This window comes from Hippopotamus amphibius, chromosome 9, assembly GCF_030028045.1.
Source record: "Hippopotamus amphibius kiboko isolate mHipAmp2 chromosome 9, mHipAmp2.hap2, whole genome shotgun sequence".
Classification (NCBI taxonomy): domain Eukaryota; kingdom Metazoa; phylum Chordata; class Mammalia; order Artiodactyla; family Hippopotamidae; genus Hippopotamus; species Hippopotamus amphibius.
The window spans coordinates 139,030,361-139,056,885 of NC_080194.1; the positions used below are offsets into that span (position 1 = coordinate 139,030,361).

The window sequence follows — 26,525 nt, forward strand, 5'->3', positions numbered from 1 at the left end:
AGTCTTTCTGCCTGGCTGTGTCTGGCCTTTCACCAATCGCATCTCCATTTTTTGTTTTGTTTTTCCTTCTCCATCCCAACTTCGGGAACACCACCACCCCCTACCTCTCTGGGTTGTTAGGGAGATGACGTGAGAAGGTCCACGTACAGCACTTACACCAGAGCCTGGCACCCAGAGAGCACTCACGTGAGTATTACTATATAAGCCACCTTAAATTTCTGTCACTGGCAACACAAGGGGCGGAACAAAACGGTGACCTGTTATTGCTACCACACGGTGCCACAGTCGGGATTTCTCCCAAGAAGGTTAAAGCTTTACGTGTACTCAAGGCGACACTTCAGTTAGGTGGAAATCACCTAGATACCCAATTCGATGCCGGAAACCAAGCACCCAGAAACCGGGCTCGCTGCCCACCTGTCCTCTGGTCCCTGCAGAGCCGAGCACCCGGGCCCCTCCCGACCCGCCCCCTCTCCTCCTCTGCGGCCCTGAGACCACACCGCCTGCCCCGGCGGGTGGTCCTGGGGCGAAGGGCGCTCTTTGGGGGCGACGGACAGGGTCCCGGGGGCTGGCGGGCTGCCTTCGGGCCCGCCTGGGCCCCGCGAGCGCCTGGAGCTCGCTCCACCGCCTGCACCGCCGCAGCGCAGCCTCAGCAAGACCCCGGAAGTGGGCGGGCGCGCGACCCCGCCGAGACCCCGAGGCGGGCTGGTGACGCAGCGCGCCGCTGCCAATCGCACGCCTCTGACTTTTGCGTCACTGCGAGGCCGGCCAATGGGCGCGGGCTTGGTTGCCGCTTCCTGCCCACCGGCTCTCCGGCCCCAGGGGAGGGCCGGCCCGCTCTCCCGCGGCCGCCGAGGAGCAATCGCCGCGACCCCGCCCGCCGGGCGCCGGCCCAGGTGAGTGAGCAGCGGCCGGGAGGTGGGCCGGGCGCCCCGGCACCTCCAGATAGGTTGGGGCGGCGGAGGCAGCAGCTGCGCTTGCCCCACACGCGGGGAGGTGGGAAGGCGCTGTGCGCGTGCTCTTTCCTGCACACCCTGCGGGGCGCCGCCCCCGGACCCCCCCACCCCGGAACGTGACACCCCCACGAGCCTTTGCGCTGGAGTGACTTGGGAAGTAACTGGCGGGTGTAGAGGATCGAGCTGCGAGGATCCGCTTGTCCCTCCTCTGGGCAGTGGTGAGAGCAGATCTGTTTGTCGTGGGATTAGCTCGGGCAGATGGTCAGGGCCCGGCGCTGAGATGCTACTGGTGGCCGGGCAGGGGGCCCACCTGTCGCCCAAGTGCACGGAACCGGAATGAAACCAGGCTGATCGCTCAGATGATGGGAGCCGGGCGTTCATCTAAAGAGCTGCCGGCTCAGGGCACCTCCTGACTTACGGGAATGGGTGGACCCTGCACTTCAGCAAGGACTCAACTACCGTGCACGTCCTGCTGTTTTCTCCCACCTCTTTGGACCCTCAGGTCGCCTACCAGCAGCCCCCACAGCTGCCAGGCAGTGAGCCGCTTTAGTAACCAGGGTTTTCTCTGTTTGCGGAGGGGGTGGGTGTGACAGGGTGTGATAGAAAAACATACCAGCAAGAAACCTTGCAGGAAGCAGTCCTGAGGCAGCCTGAGAAGTAAAGGCTTCAGGCACTCCCTTGGGACCGTGTCCCCCCCTCTACAACCCACACTACTCCTTCCACCCCCACCTTCCCTTGGGTACCTTTACATCTCTGAAGGGATCCCTGCAGAAAGGCAGATGGCTCTGAGGATGGTGAGCAGGCCGCCTGAGCGGAATGACTGAGGGTCCACCTGGAATTCATTGTGCAGAAGTTCTTGGTGAATCAGAGGTTGCCTTCTTGGAAAGTGTTGCCTCCTTCCCTCCCTCCACCCCTAGAAAACAAAGGAATCTCAGGACCCCAGAATCATGGGGCTTAATGCTCCAACCTCTATTTCAAGAGTCCTCTGATCCAGTGATCCAGTGTCCCTGGACAGGTTACCCCATCACCTCACAGCCAGGAAGTGGCTTGGGAGAAGCTGGGACCACATCCTGGCCCCATCCTGGCCCTCGTGTCATCTTTAGTTGGGAAGTGGCTGGTACCGAGATTTCCATACCAAAGAGAGTTTGCAGACATAACCCCCACCCCATCTTTTCTCTGTTAGATGCCCAGAAGGCTCAATTATGTCTATTTGGAAATGACTGCTTAGTCATTTCTCTGAAGGAAAATGTATCCAAGTTTAACATCACCATTGAGCTTAATATGCAGACTGAGTCTGACTTAACTGGCTACTTGTACTGTGATCTGTGAGCCAAGAAATATCCTTGAAGACTGGATTTATATTAAAATGTCACCATGGGAATCGACATCTTCCCTCCCTCCATGTAAAAACCTTACACCCCCCCCAACTATTTATTGGTTTATTTATTTATTTGATCTTAAATTGTATTTAGTTATTTATTTATTGGATGCATTGGGTCTTCGTTGCTGCACAAAGGCTTTCTCTAGTTGTGGTGAGCAGTGAGCTGGGGCTACTCTTCATTGTGATGCACGGGTTCCTCATTGCGGTGGCTTCCCTTGTTGCAGAGCATGGGCTTTAGGCACACAGGCTTCAGTATTTGTGGCACACAGGCTCAATTGTTGTGACTCACGGGTTCTAGAGCACAGGCTTAACAGCTGTGGCACACGGGCTTAGTTGCTCCACAGCATGTGGAATCTTCCTGGAGCAGGGACCGAACCCGTGTCCCCTGCACTGGCACGCAGATTCTTAACCACTGCGCCATCTAGGAAGTCCCTCCCCAACTACTTATGATGAAGATTGTCAAACATACAGTGAAGTTGAAAGAATTATACAGTAAACACCCACACACCCACCACCCAGATTCTACTATTGACAGTTTACCATACTTGTTTTATCACATACCTATCCACCTACTCAAACTTTAACCTTAAGTAACTGATGACACTGGGCTTCCCTGGAGCCGTATTTCCATCTTAGCTCAGGGAGCTGGTGGTGTGGTGAATGTAGGTGGTGGTGATTTTCCATAACTTTGAATAAACACCCATTTTGTGCAGAGCACTGGGAGATGCAGAGGAAATGAAGAGGCCGAAGACTCAGGCTGACCAGAAAGGGCTTTGAGTTTCTTGTTTTTAAGAGATAGAAGATAAGTGGCAGTTTGTGATAGCAAATGCCAAGTAATAAAATGACTTCAGTAACACGCATTGAGTTCTTGTTGGGTACCTGTGTAACCTCATTCAGTTCTCACAACAGCTACATAAGCAGGTTAGTTTTCCTTTCTGCCTTTTACAGATTAGGAAATTGAGGCACAGAGAGGTTAGTCCGTCGGCTTTTGTTTGTGCTAGAAAGTGGTGGGGCCAGGATGGTCTGGGTCCGGTGTGGCTCTGGGCACTCTTGGTCACAGCGTAGACGCCGCAGGGGGAGAGTGGACCCTCAGGCCTGCCCAGGGAGGAGTGGGGGGTATCTGGGGGTGCCACAGTTCCTCCAGGGGTCCCATCTCAGGCACCCGGACGCAGATGCCAGTTTTCAAATGGCTTCAGAAGGCTGGCATCCTGACGTCCCGTGTGTTTGACCTGGACGTTGGTGCCCTGGGTGCAAGGATCAAGCTCCTCCACTCTGCCGGCCAAGCACCCCCACCCCCCCCCCAGTCTTCCTCCACTTCCTGTCCTGGGTGTTTCCCAAAGCTTGATGCCTGCTCCACTTTCCTGCTTCCTATTCTTTATCCTTCACTCACTTGCTTCCCAGCCTGTGCTCTTTCTTCTCGGTGTTTGTAAGACACACTTTGTTCTCAAAAGGCCTAACTGCTCATAGCAGATGCTCCCATTTCCAGACGCGTTCTGTCATCCGTGTTGTCATTCCAATCGTCACACTCTCTGAAGCACCCTTGTGCCCCTGGCACGTCTCAGGAGCAGAATAGCCTGGGCTGACCTCAAGGCTCCCAGGCTCTGTCTCCTGGTAGCTCTGGTTTCCAAACCGGATGGGCCGTGTCCTCCCCCTGGGGCAGTGCTGGGTTTTGGTGTGGGAGCTGCCCTGTGAGGCCAGGCTGCTCACTGTGATTCCCCGCACAGCCCTCGTCCAGCTGCTCTGTTTTGTTGCCGTGGGTCTAGCCATATGACCCTGCCACGGCTCCAGGGTTACACCCCAGGAAGCAGCAGCACCGTCAGCTGTGGGGTTGGGAGGGTCAGTGGTAGAGCATAGCCATGACTCTGCCCACCCACCACAAAGCAGAAAGGAAGAGGAGAGAAGAAGGAATAGGAGAATGGCAGGAGGAGAGGGGTTGGGGAAGAGAGGAAGGTTGTCACACGGGGAGGGTAAAGACAGAGCCCTCCAGCATCCCTGCCACGCACATAGCCACGGGGCTCCTGCAGGACCATGCAGGGCTCTGGGTGCCAGGCCTGTGTGGAGACCCCCACCAAACCCACAGAAGAAGGTCATGTTGGGACCAGGATGGGATGGTCCCTGTCCACCACGGGGCAGAGGCCTCCCAGGGAGGCAGCAGGACGCGTATATGTCTGGGATTCATTACATCTGCAACTTTTCATTTATTCTTTAGATAAGAAAGATCTGAACGAACTATGACCGAATAATAATAATATTCATTAAATTGGGGGCAGTAGGTACTTGGATGTTACATATCTTTCCTCTGGACTTTTTTGCATGTTTGAAAAAAACTCCGCAAGATGCGACGGAGGAAAGGCAACGAGCAGAAAAGGGCCCTGGACCGAAGCTGCGCTCTGCCCCTGCTTTGCGGGGGGCTGCCCAGCCCCCCGTGGCAGGACATGGTCACGGCCCGGGGCCCCCGCCTGGCCGGGCTGTCCTGGCTGCGGACGCTGACCCTCACCCTCCTGCCGCTGTTTTCCCGCAGCTGCCGCGGCCATGCCCAGCTCGGAGCTGTGGGCAGTGGACCTGTTCGGGAGGGTGTTCACACTGTCCACAGCCGGGCAGCACTGGGAGCTGTGCAGGGACACCCAGCTGGAGTTCAAGCGGGTCAGCGCAGCCACGCAGTGCTGCTGGGGCATCGCCTGCGACAACCAGGTGTACGTACACGTGGGCGCCAGCGACGTCCCCATCCGCCGCAGGGAGGAGGCCTATGAGAACCAGGTGGGGTCCTGCGTGGCGGGGTTGCTGGGTTGGTTGGTTTGTTGGGAGACACAGCTCCCGCCCCCCAGGCTCCGGCCTGCTCCCACCTTCCTGTCCTTCATTCTGCTGAGACCCGGGTCCTGCAACACCCGCATCATCGAGGCTGGAGCCCCTGTGCATTCTTCTCCAGGCAGCTGGCTGGGTCCAGACAGGGATGGGCTCCAGGGCTCCCAGGAGCCCAGGGCGGCTGTGTCCTCCGCTTCTCGGGTCACCAGGTCTTCTGCCCTTTGGGGCCGGGCTGGGCTGCCAGCACTCCATGCAGAGCCAGGCCCTCTGCTCACGTCCCCCTCGGAGATGAGAGGAGGTCCCCATGGCCCCAGAGAGGCCCTGGCCGCCAGGCCTAAGGCTGGTCCCTGCCCTCCGGCCCCCAGCGCTGGAACCCCGTGGGCGGCTTCTGTGAGACGCTCCTGCCGAGTGACCGCTGGCCGTGGAGTGACGTGAGTGGTCTCCAGCACCGGCCGCTGGATGGGGTGGCGCTGCCCTCGCCGCATTGGGAGTGGGAGTCGGACTGGTACGTGGATGAGAATTTTGGAGGGGAACCCACCGAGAAAGGGGTAGGTGAACTAGGGTCCCGCCGGGGCTACCCCGTGGGGAGGGAGCGCCTGGGGCTCGGCCGTCCCCCCAGTGCTGTCCCCAGCGCCCCGTGGAGTCAGACCTCAGCCTGGGCCCCGCTTGCTGGGCGGGATCCCTGGGGGCGATGCTTTGGGCCGCGCCGATGCCTCCCTGCCCCTCTTCCATCCTGCCCCCCCTTCCCCAGCTCCTTCGTGTCCTTCCTCGAGAGCCTGATGGGCGCCACGCCCCAATCCTGATGTTCCAGGGGTGGACATACGCCATCGACTTCCCCGCCACCTACACGAGGGACAAGAAGTGGAATTCCTGCGTGCGGCGCCGGCGGTGGATCCGGTACAGGAGATACAAGTCCCGGGACACCTGGGCCAAGGTCTGGGGACCTGCGTGTGGCCTAGTGGCAGGGGCCCAGACCGCAGGCCTGCGGTGGGGAGGGTCACGTGACCCCTCACCCCCCGCCCTCCCACCCTGCCCAGGGGACGCCATCCCTGCCCTGGGGCCGGGCCTTTGTCGCTCCCCTGTCTGAACGCTGTGGCCCGGCGGGGCCCTTCACTTGGGAGATGGCCACTCAGGGAGCCGGGCCAGACTGTGGCCAGGACAGCACCGAACTGTCTTGACCAGGTCGCCGGGCTGCCCTGTCCCAGGCTGAGGCTTAGTCCGTGCACGTCTTCCTCCCCCGGCCCCCCTTCCCCACCTCGTGTGGGAGCCACTCTGGCTCTTATAGTTTTCCAGTGACCCAGAAAAACCAACTTAGGGCTGTGAGGCCTGGACTGCGGTCCTACGTGGCCTCGAATGAAAGGAAGGCCTCAGGCCCTCGCCCAGCCCCTCTGCAGGGTCCATGCTGTGAGCTGGGGCTGCCAGCCCAGCCTGCCTGGCCCTGGGGCTGGGAGCAGCCTGGGAGCAGCCTGGGAGCAAGGTGACAGCCAGTACCATGGGAGGCTTTCACTGCAGGGCCATGTTCTGTGATCTGCCCCTTCTAGGTGGGTGGAGAGGGAGTCACAGCGGTCAGGCCACTGCAGAGCGGGGGCAACAGTGACTCCTTGGGGACAGCAGTCCAGGCCTGGCGGCCAAGATGGGGAGGACAGGGCAGAGGGGGCCCAGGGCCGGAACCCTCTGTCCTGATGCTGCCTGCCCTGTGAAGTCAGTTGGGGCTGAGCTGGAGGATGGAAGGCCACATGCTGAGGGCTGGAGGGGAAGCCGGGGGTGGGGGTGTCGCACGTTCAGGCGTCCACCAGGAGGGGAGCAGTGCCGTCCCCTGGCCCAGGTGCCCACAGGCACTGACTGCCACTGCCTCCCACCTCCTCGTTTCAGATCCCGTCGGAGGATGACCCCAAGCAACTGCCCGACCCCTTCAATGACCTCTCAGTGGGGGGGTGGGAGATTACGGACGAGCCCGTGGGCCGCCTGTCCGTGTGGGCGGTGTCTCTGCAGGGAAAGGTAAGGCCTGGGATGGGAGGTGGCTGCAGGAGGCACCACAGGGAGCAGGCAGGAGAGAAGCTGTCCTCCCAGAGGTGGAGGAGGGAGGAGGGCTCTCCCTGCGACCTTCTCTTCGCCTCCCGTCCCCGCAGCTGGGGCTTCCCTGAGCAGGCAGTGTGTTCCTGGGGTCCCCACAGTCCCCCCTCCTGTGAATCCTGCTTTCCTGGGGTTCCCATAGGTCCTGTTCCTCCCAGAAGCCTCTGACCTCCCACCGCATGCCTGGTCCTGGCCAGCCCCTCCTCTGAGCTCCTGGAGCATGGACCAGTGCCCACCGTGGGCTCAGATACCGTCAGCACTGGCGCCTCAGACGTAATCTCAGCTCCCTGCTCGCTGCCCCTGTGGTGCCTCCCAAACAGTAGTCCCCAGTAGTATTGTGGGCGGGCGGGTGGGAGGACGGATGAATAAGTGGCTGGATGGACAGGGGTATGGATACAGGTGTGTGTGTGAGAGAGAGAGTATGCGGTGGGTGGACGGGTAAATGGATGGATGGTTATGTAGATGAATGCACAGGTGGCTGGGCTGCTGGCTGGCTGTATGGATGGGTGGATGGGTGGCGGTGTCTGTGCGGGTGGGTAGATGTTTAGAAAGGAGAGGAGATTCTTCTCTTGGGAAGCTGGTGAACTAAGCAAAGGAATAAAACCCACCCAAGAGCAGCAGTGACAGTGACATAGACGGTCCTGGGTGCAGGTGACCCACCTCTTCGGCGGTGGCTATAGCGCGCACTTCGTGTCTATGCAACACTCAGTGCAAACAGACCACAATTCTCTGCTTGGCTTTGGAGCGGTCACAGCAGACTTCTATCAGGCTTACCTCCAGGTCCTGCTTGTCTGGGCTTAGGTCGACCTGTAGTTCTTTTCTCTGAGCCACACTGAAGGGAGGTGGGGAGCTGGCCTGGGACAGAGCCCCCACTGAGGGGCCACGCCACCTGGAAGCAGAAAGAGGGGAGAACAGGTTTGAGAACTGTGCCAGGTGTGAGCCAGCACTGCCCTGCATCACTTCTGTGGTCCGTAAAAGGTGGGACCAGGACACTGGGCTCCTGGAGGAGCTGGGCAGACGGTTGGGCCCAAACCAGCAGGTAGCAGATGGGGGGCTGCCCCAGCAGGGTTCTGTGGTGCAGGAAGGCAGTTGGTTCAGCTGCTGATGTACCCACTGGAGAAGGTGTTTGAAGAAGCACCCGCCAACTATCATGTGCAAACAGGGCCCACAGCACGTGCATTTGTGAGTGATGGTGATGGTGATGGTGATGGTGATGGTGATGGTGATGGAGGGTTATAACCAATCTGCTCTGTCGTCTTTTTTTTCCCTTGGAAAATACCGTCTATACTAAATCATTGAAAATGTGTATTCACTATTGTAAGTGAGACCATGTCACATAATTCACAAGTGTTAAGGCAGTCTGTTAGCACAGAATCTAAAGTTTATTAAAAAAAAATTAGCAGGAGTAATAGATCTCACTAATAAAGAATTAAAAAAAAAAGTTGACAGGGTTGGGGGTAGGCCATGGACCCCAGCCCTCCGGGACCACACAGCACTGTGCCGCCCTCCAGGGGAAATGAGCCAGTTTGGACAACAGGAGCAGGTGGCTCTGTGTTGGATATGTTATTATGCTCCCTGTCTTCAGGTGAAGGAGAAAAAGAGTGGACGTTTTAGACATTCCTATGAAGGAAGGGGGCTTGGGGGTTTTCTCATCTAACAGCCAGGGCCCCCAGCCTCCCCTAGAGATGGGTGTCCTGAGAGCATTGTGCCACTAGGGGGCGCAGGACACCCAGGCTGGGGCTGGAGTTCTCAGAAGTCAAGCAGACGCAGAGGTCTGTCCCATGGGACTGCAAAAAACCCAGATGTTAGTGTCACGTTTTTTAGCAGGGGCGGGGGAGGCACCTAATCTGACTCGAGAATGCTGATGGCAGTGGGGGCAGGGTGAGCGACATCTGGACGGTCCCAGCACCCTGGTCCCAGTCCCCTGGAGACCCCATGCTTGGGCTGTGCCCGGGCTGATGGAAATGCAGCCAAGCTTGGGCAGCCAACCCAGCCGTGGAGCCCCGGCCACAGACCCCTGGCCTGACCTTCCCTGTGGGTTTCTCTCGCCACCCAGGTGTGGTACAGAGAGGATGTCAGCCACCCCAACCCCGAAGGCTCATCGTGGTCCCTGGTGGACACCCCGGGGGAGGCAGTTCAGATCAGCTGTGGGCCCCACGACCTGCTGTGGGTGACGCTCTGGGAGGGACAGGCCTTGGTCCGGGAAGGAATCAACAGGAACAGTCCCAAAGGTGGGCATCCTGGGCCCTATGCGGGGAGAGGCGGGCGGGGGCGCCCAGAATTCTCCCCCGGGCTCCTTGTGATGGGGGCTGCCTGCGCTGTCTTCGGGGGCTGGCTAGGAAGTTCCTGGGCCGTGGTGGAGCCTCCCACGTCTGAACACGGGATCATGCATGTCTCCGTGGGCGTCGCTGTGGTCTGGGCCGTCACCAAGGACCGCAAGGTAAGGTGGAGTCCCTGGCGGCCGGCAAGGGGTCCATTTAACGTTGAGGGTCGTGTGGTTTTTTGGTTCTTGTGAATGTGGTCTAAACCCTTTGAAACAAATCCAGTCAACCAAGCACTGGGCATTTTCTATCTTTGATGTCACTGGCGATCTCCAAGACATTTGGTGACCCCTGCTTTGCCCGTGCCTCTGTACCAACTGCAGAATGACTATCACTCAACAGGCTGTAGCATTTCAAACAATCAGAAGCCAACTGCCTTTTTTTAAAATAAATTTATCTCTTTCTATTTATTTATTTATTTATTTATTGGCTGTGTTGGGTCTTCGTTGCTGCACACAGACTTTCTCTAGTTGTGGTGAGTGAGTGGGGGCTTCTCTTCATTGTGGTGCACGGGCTTCTCATTGCTGTGTCTTCTCTTGTTGTGGAGCACAGGCTCTAGGCACGGGCTTCAGTAGTTACAGCACACAGGCTCAATAGTTGTGGCTCACAGGCTTAGTTTCTCCACGGCATATGGGAGCAACTAAGGGATCGAACCCGTGTCCCCTGCATTGGCAGGCAGATTCTTAACCACTGAGCCACCTAGGAAGTCCCAGAAGCTAATATTTGGAAACCCTCAGCTGATTAAATGTCTCCCCTTCTCCTATACACAGGTTGTCGTTTTGGCTTTATCAAAGGCAAGTCCAGTGAAATAAGCTGAATTCACGTTGCTTCCATGATCTCTTTCTCACGCCATGTGAGGGGCGTCCTTTCTGAACGATGTGCTGTGCTCATCTGTAGCCTGAACCAAAGGACCAAATTATTCATTTGTTCTTCCCAAGCCTTAAAAAAACCCTTCTATTTCAGTGGCCCTTCAGGGAGGCTTGTTTATTTCTGACTTTCCCAGGTTTGGTTCCGAAGAGGCGTCAACTCTCACAATCCCTGCGGCACCAGCTGGATCGAAATGGTTGGAGAAATGATGATGGTGAACGTGGGGCTAAACGACCAGGTGTGTGTGGTTCCGAGCCTCGGCCCCCGAGGGCAGGGACGGCGGTGGAGGTCTCAGAGTGGGGCCCCCATGCTTCCCGCCATCCTTTTCCACTGGGCATCTCGTGAGGCTGGCATGGGAGGGAGTCCAGCGCCTCTGCCCACTCCAGGCCTGCGAGGGCACCCAGGGGGCTGCTTCCACCCGAGTCCCGGAGCCCCCGCTGTCCTGGGTCATTCCCCCAAGGACCCTCAGAGCCGTGGCAGTGAGCATGGATCTGGGGAGGGACATTCATCCTGGAGACTGGAAGGTTTTGTTGAGAAATTTTGGGGTGAAATCGGATCACCGAGTAAAGGACGAAACGTCTTCCAGCTTGGTAGAAGCAGCATCTTTTAAACGTCACCTGTGTGGTTCCTACAGCACAGCCTCCTTCTCGTAGATAATGAGGTTTGGCTACTTTTAAGACTCAAGGTGTGAAGGTGACACCTTTCCCATTGCACTAGAAGCTTTTCCTGGGGTGGGGGGCGGCTGGCCTTTCCTGTGCCCCCACGCCCTCCTCACCTGCCCAGGTGAGCTGATACGCAAGGGCAGGGGTGAGGTGGGCACTAGCTGGTACCCACAGGTCTGAGCACAGAAGCTGCCTGCCATGACCAAGTGATGGAGACACCACGGACCCCCCCCAGCGAGGCCACTTGGGGCCATGGCTCCGCCTCCAGGCACCCCCGAGGCCAGGGCCCCCAAAGGGCTACTCCCAGGCCCCTCCCCTGGGCGCCTCAGCTGCCCAGCACACCTTCCTTCCCCAGCGCCCAAAGGCAGAGGGCAGGAGGCCCACCCGGCAACCTTCCTCATAAAAATGAGGTCGGAATCAAGGAGGTTATTTTGCATCTTTAAAAAGACCAGGACAAGGACGTCCCTGGCGATCTAGTGGTAAAGACCACCTTCTAAGGCAGGGGGTGCGGACTCGATCCCTGGTCGGGGAATTAAGATCCCACATGCCTCGCGGCCAAAAGATCAAAACCTAAAACAAGCAATATTGTAACAAATTCAATAAAGATTTTAAAAATGGTCCACATCAAAAAAAAAAACCTTAAAAAAAAAAAAAAACTAGGACCTTCCTCTGGGTTCACTTGGGGAGCAGCTCCCTTCCCACCAGAGGCCACACGGAGGATGGGGACATGGGTGGACTTGGTGTCCCCGCACAGCACCTCCTCTGGACCCTGTTGCCCCAAAGCCCTGAGTCTGCCTGAGGTCAGGGAGCCAGGCTGGGGTCCCTGCTTCTCCTGCGCTTGGAGCTGTGCCTTCTCTGGCCCCCTCGGGGCTCCACTTCCTGCATCTGAGTCCCGTACTCAGCACATGACATGCGCACCCACTCACCTCCTGCCTGTGTTTGCAGACATGTCCTCCAGACCTGGGGTGCTCCCGCTCCACCCAAGGGAAGGGGGCCCCCAGTCTGCACTAGCCCCGCCAGCAGCACCTCTCTCTGTCCCAGGTCTGGGGCATCGGCTGGGTGGACCGGGCCTTGTACTTCCGTCAGGGCATCACCCAGAGCGAGCTCAGCGGGAAGACATGGAAGGCCATTGTCGCCGGCCGGGAGAGTGACCGCTCGCACTCGGGCAGCTCATCCAGCCTCCTGAGGTGATGGGGAAGCGGGGTTGGTCTGGGAGGGCAGTGTGGGAGGAGGCTGCCGCCTGGCCTCACCCCAAAGGGGAGGAAACCAGGTCCTGACCCACGCGAGCCGTGGCTATGGGACCTCCTCCCTTTTGTGCCCGGGGTCCTGCTCGGCCGAGGTTGGGGGCTGCGCGTCAGAGGTGGGAGGTGGCAGCTGGGCAATGCTGGGATGCCCTTCTACGGGGGGGCTGGCGGCCGTCCCCGAGCAAGGCTGGCCCATGGGTCCTGAAGCCTCAAAGTCTAGGAGAGAAAAGTCTTCTTTGTCCAAGGAAAGCGGGGAAGAAGATGGAGGGTCTGTAGCCTAGAGCAGAGGCCCTGAACTAAGACATGACCCAGAATCACCTGGGGGCCTCGTTCCTGTGGGTCTCCAAGCCCCGCCCCCAGAGCATCCTTTTTGAGATTTTGAATGTCTTGCAAGGTCCCAGGTGTGCTCCTGCTGCACTTTTGGAGACCACGCCTTGAGATCCCCGGGGTTAGAGCGTGTGGACATGTCCCAGCCTTCCCCACTGGCCCTTAGAACACAGGCAGATGACTTATTTTCTGAGCTGGGGACGCCTCTGCTCTACGACGGGAGGCCCCAGTGCTTACCTGCCCAGTCGGGTGGCATGGGGGCCCTTGGCACAGCGCTCCGCAGATGGCCGTGATCCTGTTCAGCTTGGGCCCTCCTCAGGCGCTGGTCTGCACCCTCTGCTCCCCCAGCCTGGTGGGCAGCACTCGGCTGCACCGTCAGCCTAGAGATGCCGGGAGGCTGGGCCGGGCAGGGTTCGCTCACATCTATCTGAGGGTTTAGGCACTTCAGCTAGTGGTTCTCAAAGAGAACAGCACATTGGAATCAGCTGAGAACTTCCAAAACCACTGATGCCAGGTCTTCGTGACCTTGGGTTTGGCAACGGCTTCTTCAATATGGCACCCAAAGCACAAGAAACTAAAGGAAACAAAGATAAATCAGACTTCATCAAAATTTGCAAATTTTGTGCATCAAAGGACAGTATCAAGAAAATGAAAAGACAATTTACAGAATGGGAGAAAATAGTGGCATATCATACATTAGACAAGGTCTAGTATCTAGAATATATAAAGGGCTCTTCCAAATCAACAAAAAAGATAAAACAACTCAACTTAAAAGGGCAAGAGATTTGCACAGACATTTCTCCAAAGTAGATATACGAGTGGCCAACAAGCACAGGAAGAGATACTCAACGCTGTGAGGTGTGAGGGAAATGCAAACAAAACCACATGGGAAAAAAAAACCACACAAAATACCACTAAACACCCACCAGAATAGCTGTAATCAAAAGTGTTGACAAGATGTGGAGAAATTAGAACTCTCCTGTGCTGTTGGTGGAGGTGTAAAATGGTGCAGCCACTTTGGAAAATAGCCTGGCGTCCCCTCAAGAAGTTAAAGGTAGAGTTACCATAGGACCCAGCAATTTCACTCCTAGATAAACACCCAGAAGAACTGAAAACAGACGTCCAAACAAAAATCTGTACATGAATATTTAAAAGAGCACTGTTCACAACAGCCGAAAGGTGGAAACAATTCAGGTGTCTGTCAGTGGATGGATGGGTGAATAAAACAGTGTATTCATACAAAGGAATATTATTTAGCAGTAAGAGTGAAGTACTGACACATGCTACAGCACGCACAGCTCGACATCTTTACACTAGGTGACAGCAGCCAGGCACGAAAGGTCACATAGTGGACGACGCTGTTTACATTAAGTGTCCAGAGGAGGCGACACCGCGAGACAGAAAGCAAATCAGTGGTTGCCAGGAGGTTAGGGGAGAAGAGGGGGCTGGAGAGTGAGTCCTTGACAGACCTGGGGTTTCCCTTTGGGGTGATGAGAAGGCTCTGGACGTTGGTCATGGTTGTACAACACTGTGAAGGTGTTTAACACCACTGCATTTTAGAATTTTACATGCGTATTTTATGATATAAAAGTAATAATACTGCCAGACCTCCACCCAAGATATATTGATTTGGTTGATCTGGGTGTGGCTTGGGGACCTTTCAAAGTTTCCGGGGGTTTCAGCTCCCTAGGGAGCCGGTATTGGTGTGTGTGGCACAGAGAGGCCGTGACTTGCCCAGAGGTCACACAGAGCGTGGTCCTCCCCCAAGAGAACCACGGGTCTCCCCGTCTTCTTCCAGTGCCGGCTGCTTCTTTGGCGACGAGGTGAGGGGCAGTGGCGAGTCCCATGGGCCAAGCGACACAGATGCCTCCTCGGAGGCCGAGAGACCGGGGCCCGACCCTGAACGTGCCGTGGAGGTCGCCGGCCCGGCCTCCACCCCGGCCGAGCTGCCCTGGACCAACATCGACCTGAAGGAGCCCAAGAAAGGGCCCAGCCACGCAGCCACCGACTTCCCCGAGGCCACCGACCTCTCCTCGCTGGCCCTCCTCCCTCTGGGCCTGGAGGAGCCCGACGGCAGCGACAGCCACACGCTGTGGGCCTGGGTGTCCGGAGGAGGCTGTGCTGTGGAGGCCCACACCATGCTCAAGTGGTTCACCGTCCAGTCAGGTAAGGGTGGCATCTTGGGGGTGGGTGGAGCAGGTCTGGCACTCCCACTGTGCTCAGCCCGTCAGTCTGGAGCCTTCGGAGACCAGCCTGGGCCGTCAGAAGCAAGGGCATCGCCCCTCCCCTTGCCTTCCCAGCAGTGGTGGCCATTTGAGGCTGACCTGGGGGCACATCGACTTTCCTATGGGGTGAACTGTGGTGGGGAGGGCTCACGGGACAGTTTACAGAGACGGTAGCTCTCTAGATGCCTGGCCCTGAGGCTCTGGCCGGCCCGCAGGCCTGTCGCCCTCCATGCAGATGCTCTCGCTGTCCATCACACCAGCCCAGACTGCCGCCTGGCGGAAGCAGATCTTCCAGCAGCTCACAGAAAGGACCAAGCGGGAGCTGGAGAACTTCCGACACTACGAGCAGGCAGTGGAGCAGGTGGGCGGGGCCCGGGGCCCTTGTTCCAACGCGCATTCATTGAGCGCCTGCTGTATGCCAGCCCCGCGGTGAGGTGGGAGGCACTCAGAGGGATGTGGCCATCCTTCTGTCTGTCCCTCTTGGATGTGACGCTGTCCCCTCCAGGCCCTTGTAGAGTCAAAGCTGAAGACATGTCTGTTTACTCGCTTGCAGTGCAGGCCCCACCGTGTCGCAGGCACAAAGGGCCTGGCTATGTCTCGGGTGCTGTGGGTCCCAGCTTTGCCACTGACTTGCTTTGTGACACTGGGCCAGCACAGAACCTCCTGGGCCTGTTTCCCCATCCAGAGCGTGGGTGACAGTGCTGATCCTGCAGACTGAGAATCCTGGAATTCGCAGGCCCAGGCCTGGCACCTGGCAGGTGTTGATAGCATCACTTTCATCCTTAGGGTGAAGTAGGGGAGCCGGGAGGGCCAGGCTGGAGCCCCCAGTGAGGCAGCGAAGGGGCCAGGGACTGGGCTGCAGTGTGGGGGTCCCCGTGGCCTGCCAGTGACTCTGTCCCACATCCTCCGGGCTGTACCGCAGTCGGTGTGGGTGAAGACGGGGGCCCTGCAGTGGTGGTGCGACTGGAAGCCCCACAAGTGGGTGGACGTCCGCGTGGCCCTAGAGCAGTTCACGGGCCACGACGGGGCTCGAGACAGCATCCTCTTCATCTACTACGTGGTCCACGAGGAGAAGAAGGTGAGTGGGGGCACTGTGGGGGAGGTGCAGGGGTGGGGTGTCCAGGGAAGGGTCAGGTGCAGGGGTGAGGTGTCCAGGGGAGGGGTCCGGTGCAGGGGTGGGGTGTCCAGGGAGGGGTCAGGTGCTGGGGTGAGGTGTCCAGGGGAGGGGGAGGTGCAGGGGTGAGGTGTCCAGGGGAGGGGGAGGTGCAGGGGTGAGGTATCCAGGGGAGGGGGAGGTGCAGGGGTGGGGTGTCCAGGGAGGGGTCAGGTGCAGGGGTGGGGTGTCTAGGGGAGGGGCAGGTGTAGGGGTGTCTAGGGGAGGGGGGAGGTGCAGAGAAGGGGTTCTCTGGGGAGGGGCTGCAGGAGCAGACCTGGGACACCAGCCCCAAGGTGCTGGGCCCAGGACCTCATCTCCAAAGTACTGCCTCCATGGTGACAGCATCCCGGGTGGGTGGCAGGCAGGTGCGTGGTGGCCACTGTCCAGGCAGCCGCTGCCGGGCCCTCGTGTCCAGATGAGAACCAGGCTCTGGAAGCAGAGCCGCCCTCCCTCCGGGGCTGGGGTTTGAACCCAGTCAGTCTGGCTCTAAAAGCCCTCGTCCACATCGAGAACATCATGAAGGCCTTGGCTCACGAGCGAGGCCTCCACACGGGAACTTGCCCACCCGCCACTAAACCCCGTGGGCCCGGGGATCCCAAGGGCCGGCTCTGGAATCAGGGGTGACCCGGCCGTCCCCATCCCCCAACCATGCAGGGCTCTGCCCGGGGGCCCGCTCTGCCCGCCGTGACGGCCCTGCCACCCGCCCTCTGCCAACAGTACATCCACGTGTTCCTCACCGAGGTGACGGCGCTGGTCCCTGTGCTCAGCGAGGCCAAGCACTGCTTCGCCCTGTACACCCCCGAGAGGACGCGCCAGAGGTGGCCCGTGCGCCTGGCTGCCGCCACCGAGCAGGACATGAGCGACTGGGTGAGCGGGTGGGGGTCCCGCGGGGGAGGGTCAGGGAGCCACGGTCTCGGGCCACCCAGCTCCGCTGAATGGCCACCTCCCCGCGCCAGCTTGCCCTGCTCAACCTGTCCTGCTGCGAGAGCCGAAGGGTGCACGGCCGCCCCTCCCAGCAAGCCATCTGGTCCGTCACCTGCAAGGGGGACATCTTCGTGAGCGAGCCCAGCCCGGACCTCGAGGCCCCCGAGCGCCGGCTGCCCTGCGACCAGATGTGAGTCGGTGGTGCACGGACGGGGCTGGGGGCCTAGCCCCAGAAGGTGACCCAGAGCCCGTGAGGACCAGGGGACGTGGGTGAGGCCAGAAGGCCCCGCACAGGAGGGCAAGGGGATGCCTGTCCGCCCTCTGCTCGTCCGCTCTTGGCGGCCCCGTGTGTCCGGGGCTCAGTCGGACAAGTCATGTCCAGACTGTGGCAGGGCCTCTGCCCAGAGGAGGGGGCCCAGGTGGCAGCTGCACCCTGCACTCCAGGAGGCCACGCCGGACCGTGTAGTGGTCATCCTGCTGTGCCGTGACAGCTCTGCCAGACCCCGGGGACGGGGGGGACTCTGGCTGCCGACCCCGTGCCCCCCCACCCCACGGCCACATAACTCCGGGGACCAGGGGCTCCTGAAGCCCCCGCTCGCCGAGGCCCTGACCGTCTCCTGCACCAGCTCTGCGTTTGCCTTAGCTGATTAATTCCCGATGGGAAGCCAGGCAGGTTCCTTTAATCCTCAATAGAGTCTATCTTTGGGGGCCGAAGATGAGTAAGACAGGATGTCCCTGGGAGGCCTAGAAGCAGAGGGGTAGTGGCTGGAAAGCCCTGCAGGATGCGCTTCTCCCCAGCTCCCCTCCTCACCCTCCAGGTTCTGGCGGCAAATGGGAGGCCACCTGCGGGTGGTGGAGGCCAACAGCCGGGGCGTGGTGTGGGGCATCGGCTACGACCACACGGCCTGGGTGTACACAGGCGGCTACGGCGGAGGCTGCTTCCAAGGTGAGGGTGGCAGGACCGGCTCCCCCAGCCCTGCCCCCAGGCTGGTCCCCTTTCTCATCCCTGGCTGGCTTCCCTGCCCCACGCTGGAGCCGCTGTCCCAGTGTTGACGCTCGGCTGACAGCTGGCTGACGGGTGACCTTCAGCACTGCCAACCTCCGAGTCCCAGGGCCAATGCACAAGGCATGAGAGCCCAGAGGCCAGGCCTCGCCTCCGACGGCCCTCCTGTGCACCCACAGCTGAGCCGGAGGCTCTAGAAGCACAACTGCCAGGGCCACAGTCTCCTGAATCCCAGGCCCGCGTTCCAGCCCCCCTTTAGATGGGTCGTGCCTTGAGGATGAGAGCTTGCTGAACCCCTGTGGGCTCCCCGAGTTCCAGGAGGCAGGGTCCCTATCTCTCCTACTGGCAAATGGAGGCAGAAACAGACACTGAAATGGGACATTCCATGCCACATCCCACACGCCCACAATGGGGGTGGCTAAACCTGTAGAACTGTGGTCCACTGAGACCCCAGGAACGCACAACTGCACTGGTTTAACAGCTTCCCTGCGTGTGAGGCAGGAATTACCTTTGTTCCCACCTTACAGATGAGGAAGTGGGGCTCATGGGGTTACCCAAGGGGTCCGAGGCACCTTTGTTAGTAAGGAGTGAGCTGGGTGGGCCTCACACCTGCCCAGTGCCAGGTAAGCGGGATGGAAAGGGGGGGAAGAGGTGCAGCCGAGAACAGAGCATGAGGGGGAGGAGCGGCAGGTTCTTCTGACCTAGGTTGTGCAACCCCAGGACGATCACAGAGGAGAGAAACCCGCGCCGGCCAGGCCCCGTGGGATAAACTCAGCCAGCCTGGGAACCCCTCTCGGCCCGTCCTCCCCACCTGCTCTCACCTGGCCGGGTGGGCAGGTGCTGCCTTGGGTCCAGCAGCCGCCTCTCCCCCCAGGCCTGGCCAGCAGCACCAGCAACATCTACACACAGTCAGACGTGAAGTGCGTCTACATCTACGAGAACCAGCGCTGGAACCCTGTCACGGGCTACACCAGCAGGTGAGCCACTCGGGTGCCCCTGGAAACAGGACCGAGCTGAATGGCTGCGTCCCATGTAGCTGGAGAGCTGCTGTCTGGCCTCCGATGTAGAATGAACTAGATCTTACTGCTGACAGGATTTTTTCCCTTGAATCTTGAAGTATAACATGTATTTTTAGAAACTTATTATTGAGAGCATAACATAAAGTGCGCGAAATGCACATATATACACATGTACGGTGAGGTGTATCTGTATATGTAGATATAGAGAAGTATGTCCATATATGTCATTGAGTTTTCACAAATCAAGCACCAGTGTAATCTCTACCCAGGTCAAAATAGAACATCGTACCTCCCTCCCCACCCCCTCTGGTGCTTTTTTTTTTCCTGACGGGGTCGTTATTTAACTTTTTGCTTAATTGAAGCTACTGAGAACATTGCAGCCTCACCAAAATCATTTTAATTCTCTGAATGTGAGGCCTGGGGACAAGACAGTCAATACATTGTGTCTGGGACAGAAGCAGGACACTCTAGAGCATCTATGTTGTATACGACTTTATTTCCCGCCCACTCAGCACAGAAATGTATTTCTCATACTCTGCCTCGGTTATTTTGTTCATCTGTTTGTTTTAGAAAGTAAACGAGTTGTGGTATTTCTTACTCTTAAATCTGCTGCAGGGGTTTCGGCCAGCCAGAGCAACAGCTCCCAAACTTGAGCCTCATCCAAGTTCTTCGTTGGGGCCCCTCCCAGACTCGGCCCTGTGGGTCTCTTCTTTTGACTGGTCTTGTTTCGTATCCTGTATTGCAAAACTATGATCCTGAGTTCCATGAGTCATTCTAGCAAATTATCAAACCCGAGGAGGGAATGAGAACCCTCCCAATTTGTATCCAGTTGGTCAGAAGTGCAGCATGGCTGGTGTCTGAAGAGGGGGCAGCCTTGCTGGGGACCATGCCCTTTACCTTGTGGGAACCAAGTGGTGTTGCAGTCCACCCAGTTGGTGCTGGAAGAGTCAGTTCTCTGAAGCAGGTGGACCTGTCCATACTCTCACGGGCAGGGCACGCCCTGCATCTGTGCTGGCTTGTGTTTTAGCCACACTGGTGAGCGTGTAGTAGTATCTCCTGTTTCCAGTTTGCGTTTCCTGGGGGCTAACACCTTTCATACGTGTACTGGCACTTGGATACCCTCCTTTGTGAAATGCCCCTTTGAGTCCTTGTCCTGTGTTTTGGCCAGATGATCTCTTTTTCTTGACTTGCCAGTGCTCTTTACATATGAAGGTGTGAGCCCTTTCTCTGTTACTTCTCCTGTTCTGCAGCTTGCTTTTCACCCTGTTAGTGGTGACTTTTAATTATTAAATGTAGTCCTGTTGATTATCCTTTTCTTTACATAAAGTTGGACCTTTTAAAAAAAAACCCTTAAGAAATCTCTTTAACCCCAAGGGAAAGAATACATCCCCCTATCTCTGGAACAGCAGTCAGCAATCTTTTGGTGTGGTGGGCCTTAGGGTCTCTGTCACAATGACTCACTCTGCTGCTGTCACTTGACAGCAGCCATGTAAACGAATGAGCATCGCTGTGTCCCAGTAAGACGTGACATTTGGACACAAGTTTGAATTGCATAGAATTTTTATGTCACGAAGCATTATGCTTCTTTTGATTTTTTTCAACCATTTAAGAATGTAAAAACCACTCTTACTTTGTAGGCTGTGCTGGCACAGTCCTGATGAGGCCTGTGGGGCATGGTTTGTCCACCTTGTTCTAGAAGCTTGATTCCTTTGTCTTGTCCACTTAGGTCTAGAACCCCCTGGCCTGAACTGTTTGGTATATCGTGTGAGGTAGGGGTCAAGTTGTTGTTGGTTTTTTTTTTTTTACTATATAGTGACCACACCATTTACTGAAAAGACTGTCCTTCCCCCTTGCATAACAGCCACCTTTGTCTTAACTCAAGTGTCCATGTGGGCAGTGGCCATTCCCAAGCGCCGTTCTCCTCCATGTGCCTTTGGGCATCCTTGTGCTAACCCCACACTGCTGACCCTTTATGGGAAGTTGTCAAAGCCTCTCATCCTCTTCATCTAGCTTTGGCTATTCCTGGATCATTTATAGATGAATTTTAGAAGCAGTCTTCAAAAGCTATTGGGGTCTTGGTCAGGATGGCCTTGGATCTGCAGGTCAGTTTGGGTAGAAATGTTATCTCACATTCCTAAATCTCCAAAATCTGGACATGGTTTATACCTCCATTTATGTTGATCTTTCATTTCTTCTTTTTTAATTAATTAATTTATTTATTTATTGGCTGTGTTGGGTCTTTGATGCTGTGCATGGGCTTTCTCTAATTGTGGCGAGCTGTGGCTACCCTTTGCTGCAGTGCGCAAGCTTCTCATTGCAGTGGCTTCTCTTGTTGTGGAGCATGGGCTCTGGGCTTCAGTAGTTGTGGCGTGTGGACTCTGTAGTTGTGGCTCAGGGGCTCTAGGGCACAGGCTCAGTAGTTGTGGCACACGTGCTTAGTTGCTCCATGGCATGTGGGATCTTCCCGGACCAGGGCTTGAACCTGTGCCCCCTGCATTGGCAGGCGGATTCTTCACCACTGTGCCACCAGGGAAGCCCCTCATTTCTTCTTAATAAGGTTTTGTGATTTTCTGCGTTGTGGTCTTGACAACTTGTATAAATGGCATTTCATATTCTTGATACTATGACAAATGGTACAAACTTTTTAATTTCCTTTCTTGCTTTTTTCAAAACTGATGAAAGGAAGAAATACCAAATAACATGAAGAATAACTCTAATCAAACCAACCAAAGATAGTAGCCACTGTCAGCATTTCGGTGTGTTTCTCCTGCCCGTCCTGTGTGCCTGCGTTTGCTGGTGGCAGGGAGACAGTCAGGCACTGTAGAGGTGGCTTGTGACAGCCTTCCAATTTGATCCCCGAGTGGACCTGGTGTATCTCACCTCTACTCCGTCTTGGACATGTTGACCGTTTGTGACCTTCTGCTGTCATACGGGCAGTTTAAAGGATTTCCTCGTGTGTAAATATTTGTGAGTCTCTCCGTTCACCCCAGTAAATCAGGATTTGAGGTCTTCTAAGGCAGCTGATGCACGTTGGCTGCTTGTGATCTGGAAGCCTCTGCCTCGGCCTTGTGTAGGGTCCACACGGGATGCTGACCTGTTTGCTTCTCCCTTTCCTCCCTGCTCCCTCCTTGGTCCTCACGAGAGGAAAAGAGCATCGGGCTCCCCAGCCTGTGTAGACAGTGTGAACCCAGGGCCATGGCCTCCTGCGGAGACCACCATGAGCTGCGTGTTGCTGGGAGTGTATCAGTCAGCTGGGGCTGCTGTAACAAAACACCACGGGCTGAGCAGCTTAAACAGCAGACGTTTATTCTCTCAGTTCTTAGAGGCCTTGGAGTCTGAGATCAGGCTTGCTTCCTCCCAAGGGCCCTGGAGAGGATCTGTCCTGGCCTCTCTCCTGGCCCCCGGGAACCTCGGGCGTTCCTCATCTGGTGACAGCATCACTCAGGCGTCACATGGCCTTCTCCCTGTCTTCCCATCATCTTCCCGATTTGGGACACTTGGGTCCAAATGCCCCCATTTTGTAAGGACACTATCATAATGGATCAGGGCCCACCCAATAACCATCTCATCTCAGCCTGATCCTCTGCAAAGACCCTGTTTCCAAATAAGGTCCCACTCACAGGTCTGGGGTTAGGACGTCAATGTCTTTCTGGGACTTGATGACACACAACACGAGGGAATGAGGGGTGGGGTCCCTCAGGCGGGTGGCCTGGCTGTGGTTGGCACCCAGCCCCGTGTGATGTGGGGTCCCCCCACTGCTGTCCCCATCTTGGGGCCATTCTGTTTCTGCCCCTCATCCCTCTGGAGATGCAGCCGTCCCAGGGGCTGGGCAGGGCGGGGTTGTTCTCTCCTGTCTCCGGTGTTACCTCACCCCTGGTGTCCTGCACAGGGGTCTGCCCACTGACCGGTACATGTGGAGTGATGCCACGGGCCTGCAGGAGTGCACCAAGGCCAGCACAAAGCCCCCGTCCCTGCAGTGGACCTGGGTAAGCTCCGGGGTGGAGGCATGCGGGGGCTGCAGGGGAGGGGGGGGGTCCGCCCACACTAACCCCCCCCCCCCCAGGTTTCCGACTGGTTCGTGGATTTCAGCGTTCCTGGGGGCACCGACCAGGAGGGGTGGCAGTATGCCAGCGACTTTCCCGCGTAAGCATCTCTCTCTCTGCGTGGGGATAGGCCCTCAGGGGGCTGGGACCCCACGTGTCCGGCCTGGTCAGCCAGGCAGAGCCCCTGCCCCTGCCCAGTGGTGCAGGCCCTTCACGGTACATGATTCACAGCAGACGGAGGACGGAGCTGGGAGAGACAGAGCCAGGCTGCCGGGGAGGGGAGGCTTATCCGGGACTGATCCTCCCCTTTGGCCTCAGGCCCCGGGGTGGGGAGGGCTCAGGGCCCCTCAGCTAGAACCCACCCCCCCAAGCCGGGCAGCTGCCATGTCCCAGCCCCAGGGAGGCCCCAGCCCCAGGGAGACCCCGGCCCCAGGGAGGCCAGGGCGGGGCCACAGCCATCTGAAGCAAGAGGACGGTGTCCTGCGTTACCTGCTGCCCCCTGAGCCCCCTCCTGGCTCACGCTAAGGCTCTGGGCTCTGTAACGCCTGGAGAAGGAACATGCGAGCAGTGTCACCTTCCAGAAACTTCCACAACATAGTCTTGACTTCAGCTTCTTTCTCTTGCAGCTCGTACCACGGGTACAAAACCATGAAGGATTTTGTCAGGAGAAGGTGCTGGGCCAGGTAAGGAGGGAGTAACTGGGGGGGTGCAGCTGTGCCCCTTCCTGCCTCGGCCTCAGTCCCTGTGGAAGAAAAGGGGAGGTTGGAGGAGGGATGAGAAAACAGGATCAAAGTAAATGTCAGCCCAGGAAGTGCCCTCGGGCTCCCAGTGCTGTTTCTGAAGCGTTTGTTTTCAAGAACAAACAAGAGAAATGTCCTTGGCAGGCTCAGGACGGGAGGGGGGCCTGGCTGGGGGATGGGGGCAGGGCAGGGGCGGAGGGCGTGGAGGGTGGTGCCCACCGTGTCCTCTCGGGGGTCGGGGGTCATGACCCCAGCCCGAGGGCTGGAGGCCTGCCTGCTCCCTTCTGTCCAGAGCAGCTGGCCCTGAGGCTCACTGCAGCAAGGGCAACCCCGGGCTTTGCTCTCTTCCTGCCGCCCAGAAAGTGCAAGCTGGTGACCAGCGGGCCCTGGCTGGAGGTGGCCCCCATCGCCCTCGGGGACGTGTCCATTATCCCAGAGAGCCCGGGCGTCCCCGGGAGCGGGCCCCCCATCGCGCTCTGGGCCGTCAGCGACAAGGGGGACGTGCTGTGCCGCCTGGGTGTGTCTGAGCTCAACCCCGCGGTGAGCACCTGCAGTGGCGGGGACCCAGGGCCTGCCCACCTGCCCGCCCTCCTGGGGCTCTGCGGGTTCTTACCGACACGGGGACCTCTGGTGGAGTTGGGCTGGGCTCAGGCCTCCCTGGGCCTCTGTCTAGGAGGGTCCCTGGGCCCGGTGGGCCCCGCACGGGGCCCGAGGGGTCGCCAGGCCCCGTGGGCAGCTGCAGCTGAGGACGAGGTTGGCGTGCGGAGCCGCCAGCCCCCGGCCCCGCGCGGGCGGCAGAGGCGGGTGGGCAGCCCTGAGCGCCGCTCCTCCGCCGGCAGGGCTCCTCCTGGCTGCACGTGGGCACCGACCAGCCCTTCGCCTCCATCTCCATCGGGGGCTGCTACCAGGTGTGGGCTGTGGCCAGGGACGGCTCCGCCTTCTACCGCGGCTCCGTGTCCCCCTCCAAGCTGGCCGGTGAGTGCCGCCCCTCAGGGCGACCCCGCCGCCGCCACGGCCGCCATGTTGTGACGGGCCCGGGCGGCGGCTGGAGCTGCTTCCGCTTCCGGGGACGCTGGCTGACGGGTCTCCGTTTCGTTCAACAAGCATTCCCCCAACGCGCCCGTGGACCAGGCGGCCGCCTCCCTCCCCTGGGGCTGACCCAGGGGTGGTCACCCGGCGAGGGGGCTGCCCGTCACCAGCCTCGGCCTCCTGCCGCTCGGGGCTGGGCCTGGGCGCCCGCACAGCCCATCCACAGTGTCCACGCTGGCTGCCCTCCGGGAGTGCAGGCCGTGCAGGCTTGTTCTTGGCTGGACCACTGGACAGTGTCCAGTGCGGGAATGGATGGACAGACGGGTGGGTGGTGGCTGCTGCATCGCCTCCTCTCTGTGGGGGGCAGTGAGTTCGAACAGCGGCCCCGAGGCTGGGTCTCCACCTCACGCTGGGCCGGGCACCTTCCTGTCTCTGCTTGGGACAGCGGCCCATCCGGCCCCACTGTCTGGAAGCTGCCACAGCCTCGGGTGGGCCCTGGGGAGGGCCCTGGGCAGGGCAGGGCATTGAAGGGACACAAGGACCCGGGTCAGCTCGCGCTGGGCTCTCTCACACACGTGGTCCGGGCAGTCTGGGGACAGAGGCCGACCGCACCCTCCCAACCCTGTGAGCTGCAGAGGAGGCCACGTGTTCCAGGAGCACCTGCGTGACAGGTCTGGTGCTTCTGGGCTGCATCGCAAATCCAGTCTCCCACCGCAGGTGACTGCTGGTACCACATCCCGTCTCCTCCCAAACAGAGATTGAAACAGGTGTCCGTGGGGCACACAGCGGTGTTCGCCTTGGATGAAAACGGCAAGTGGTCTCTGATCCCCAGTGGTCACCAGGGGAGGTGTGGGGTTCCCTGGGCACCCCGACGGGATGAGACCAGACCCTCGCCCTCCCCAGGCGCCAACAGGAGACCTTTGTAAGCCCCGTGAGAGGCCGCCAGTCTGAGGTCAGCCTCCAAGCGGGCTCCTCCCCTGAGCCATGCAGGGTGGGGGGCACTAGCCCCCCTGCAGGTACTCAGGCTGCCTGCGCCTCAGGCGGAGGGCACAATGCCAAGGCCTGGGAGCATCTTCTAGATGGTGCCACCCAGGCCTACAGCTCAGGAGGCCCACGGCAGCTGGGGCTGGCAGAGGTCACCTGCTTGGCCTGAGCCATTCCCCGGCTTGCCATCTCCGACCAGCTCCACCCGCGCCCTTTCTTGGTCTGTAGTTGTTGTCACAGGTGAGCAAGGCAACAAAAGGGCGGAATTGGGACTGGAACCCAGGCCTTTTGTTCCAGACCAGGTCCCTTTATTATGTAAAGAATTCCTTGTCCTCAGTTTCTCATGCGTAGAAAGAGGACAAGGATGCCAGCCCGATATAGCGGGACAGTTACGAAGCGAGGTGGAGGCAAATGTGGAAAGGCAGGGCTGACTCCGGCCTGGGTCTCTCTGGGCAGTGGAGGGACGCCGAGGGAGACCTCGCCCGTCTCGTGGTCAGACCTCTGGGCCCTGCAGACCCCGAAGCGGGTCCTGTCGCTTGGGGCCTCACAGCACGGGCGCTTCTCTCCTAGGGAACCTGTGGTACCGCCAGGGGGTCACACCCAGCTACCCGCAGGGCACCAGCTGGGAGCACGTGTCCAACAATGTGCGCCGCGTGTCCGTGGGGCCCCTGGACCAGGTCTGGGGAGACGGGGACGGAGGGTGGATGCTCGCCCTGGGGTCGGGGACTTGGGGGGATCTGGGTTCCCACTCTGGTCTCCCTGCTTCTGTCCC

General features: G+C 58.7%; 1 protein-coding gene across 1 annotated transcript in view; it reads left to right on the forward strand.

Moving 5' to 3' along the window:
* Positions 1 to 781: 781 nt before the first annotated feature.
* TECPR1 (tectonin beta-propeller repeat containing 1) overlaps positions 782 to 26,525 on the forward strand; it is a 28,378-nt gene continuing 2,634 nt past the window's right edge. The window contains exons 1-23 of the mRNA XM_057696031.1: positions 782 to 893; positions 4,856 to 5,091; positions 5,502 to 5,684; positions 5,948 to 6,070; positions 7,009 to 7,134; positions 9,266 to 9,440; positions 9,549 to 9,649; positions 10,534 to 10,635; positions 12,101 to 12,246; positions 14,429 to 14,796; positions 15,071 to 15,216; positions 15,778 to 15,933; positions 16,729 to 16,878; positions 16,968 to 17,125; positions 17,754 to 17,881; positions 18,813 to 18,915; positions 22,847 to 22,943; positions 23,021 to 23,100; positions 23,627 to 23,683; positions 24,100 to 24,280; positions 24,580 to 24,715; positions 25,487 to 25,579; positions 26,324 to 26,430. Of these exons, the coding sequence (XP_057552014.1) occupies positions 4,867 to 5,091; positions 5,502 to 5,684; positions 5,948 to 6,070; positions 7,009 to 7,134; positions 9,266 to 9,440; positions 9,549 to 9,649; positions 10,534 to 10,635; positions 12,101 to 12,246; positions 14,429 to 14,796; positions 15,071 to 15,216; positions 15,778 to 15,933; positions 16,729 to 16,878; positions 16,968 to 17,125; positions 17,754 to 17,881; positions 18,813 to 18,915; positions 22,847 to 22,943; positions 23,021 to 23,100; positions 23,627 to 23,683; positions 24,100 to 24,280; positions 24,580 to 24,715; positions 25,487 to 25,579; positions 26,324 to 26,430 (3,141 nt within the window). The 5' untranslated portion in view covers positions 782 to 893; positions 4,856 to 4,866. The remainder of the gene's footprint in view (positions 894 to 4,855; positions 5,092 to 5,501; positions 5,685 to 5,947; positions 6,071 to 7,008; positions 7,135 to 9,265; positions 9,441 to 9,548; positions 9,650 to 10,533; positions 10,636 to 12,100; positions 12,247 to 14,428; positions 14,797 to 15,070; positions 15,217 to 15,777; positions 15,934 to 16,728; positions 16,879 to 16,967; positions 17,126 to 17,753; positions 17,882 to 18,812; positions 18,916 to 22,846; positions 22,944 to 23,020; positions 23,101 to 23,626; positions 23,684 to 24,099; positions 24,281 to 24,579; positions 24,716 to 25,486; positions 25,580 to 26,323; positions 26,431 to 26,525) is intronic.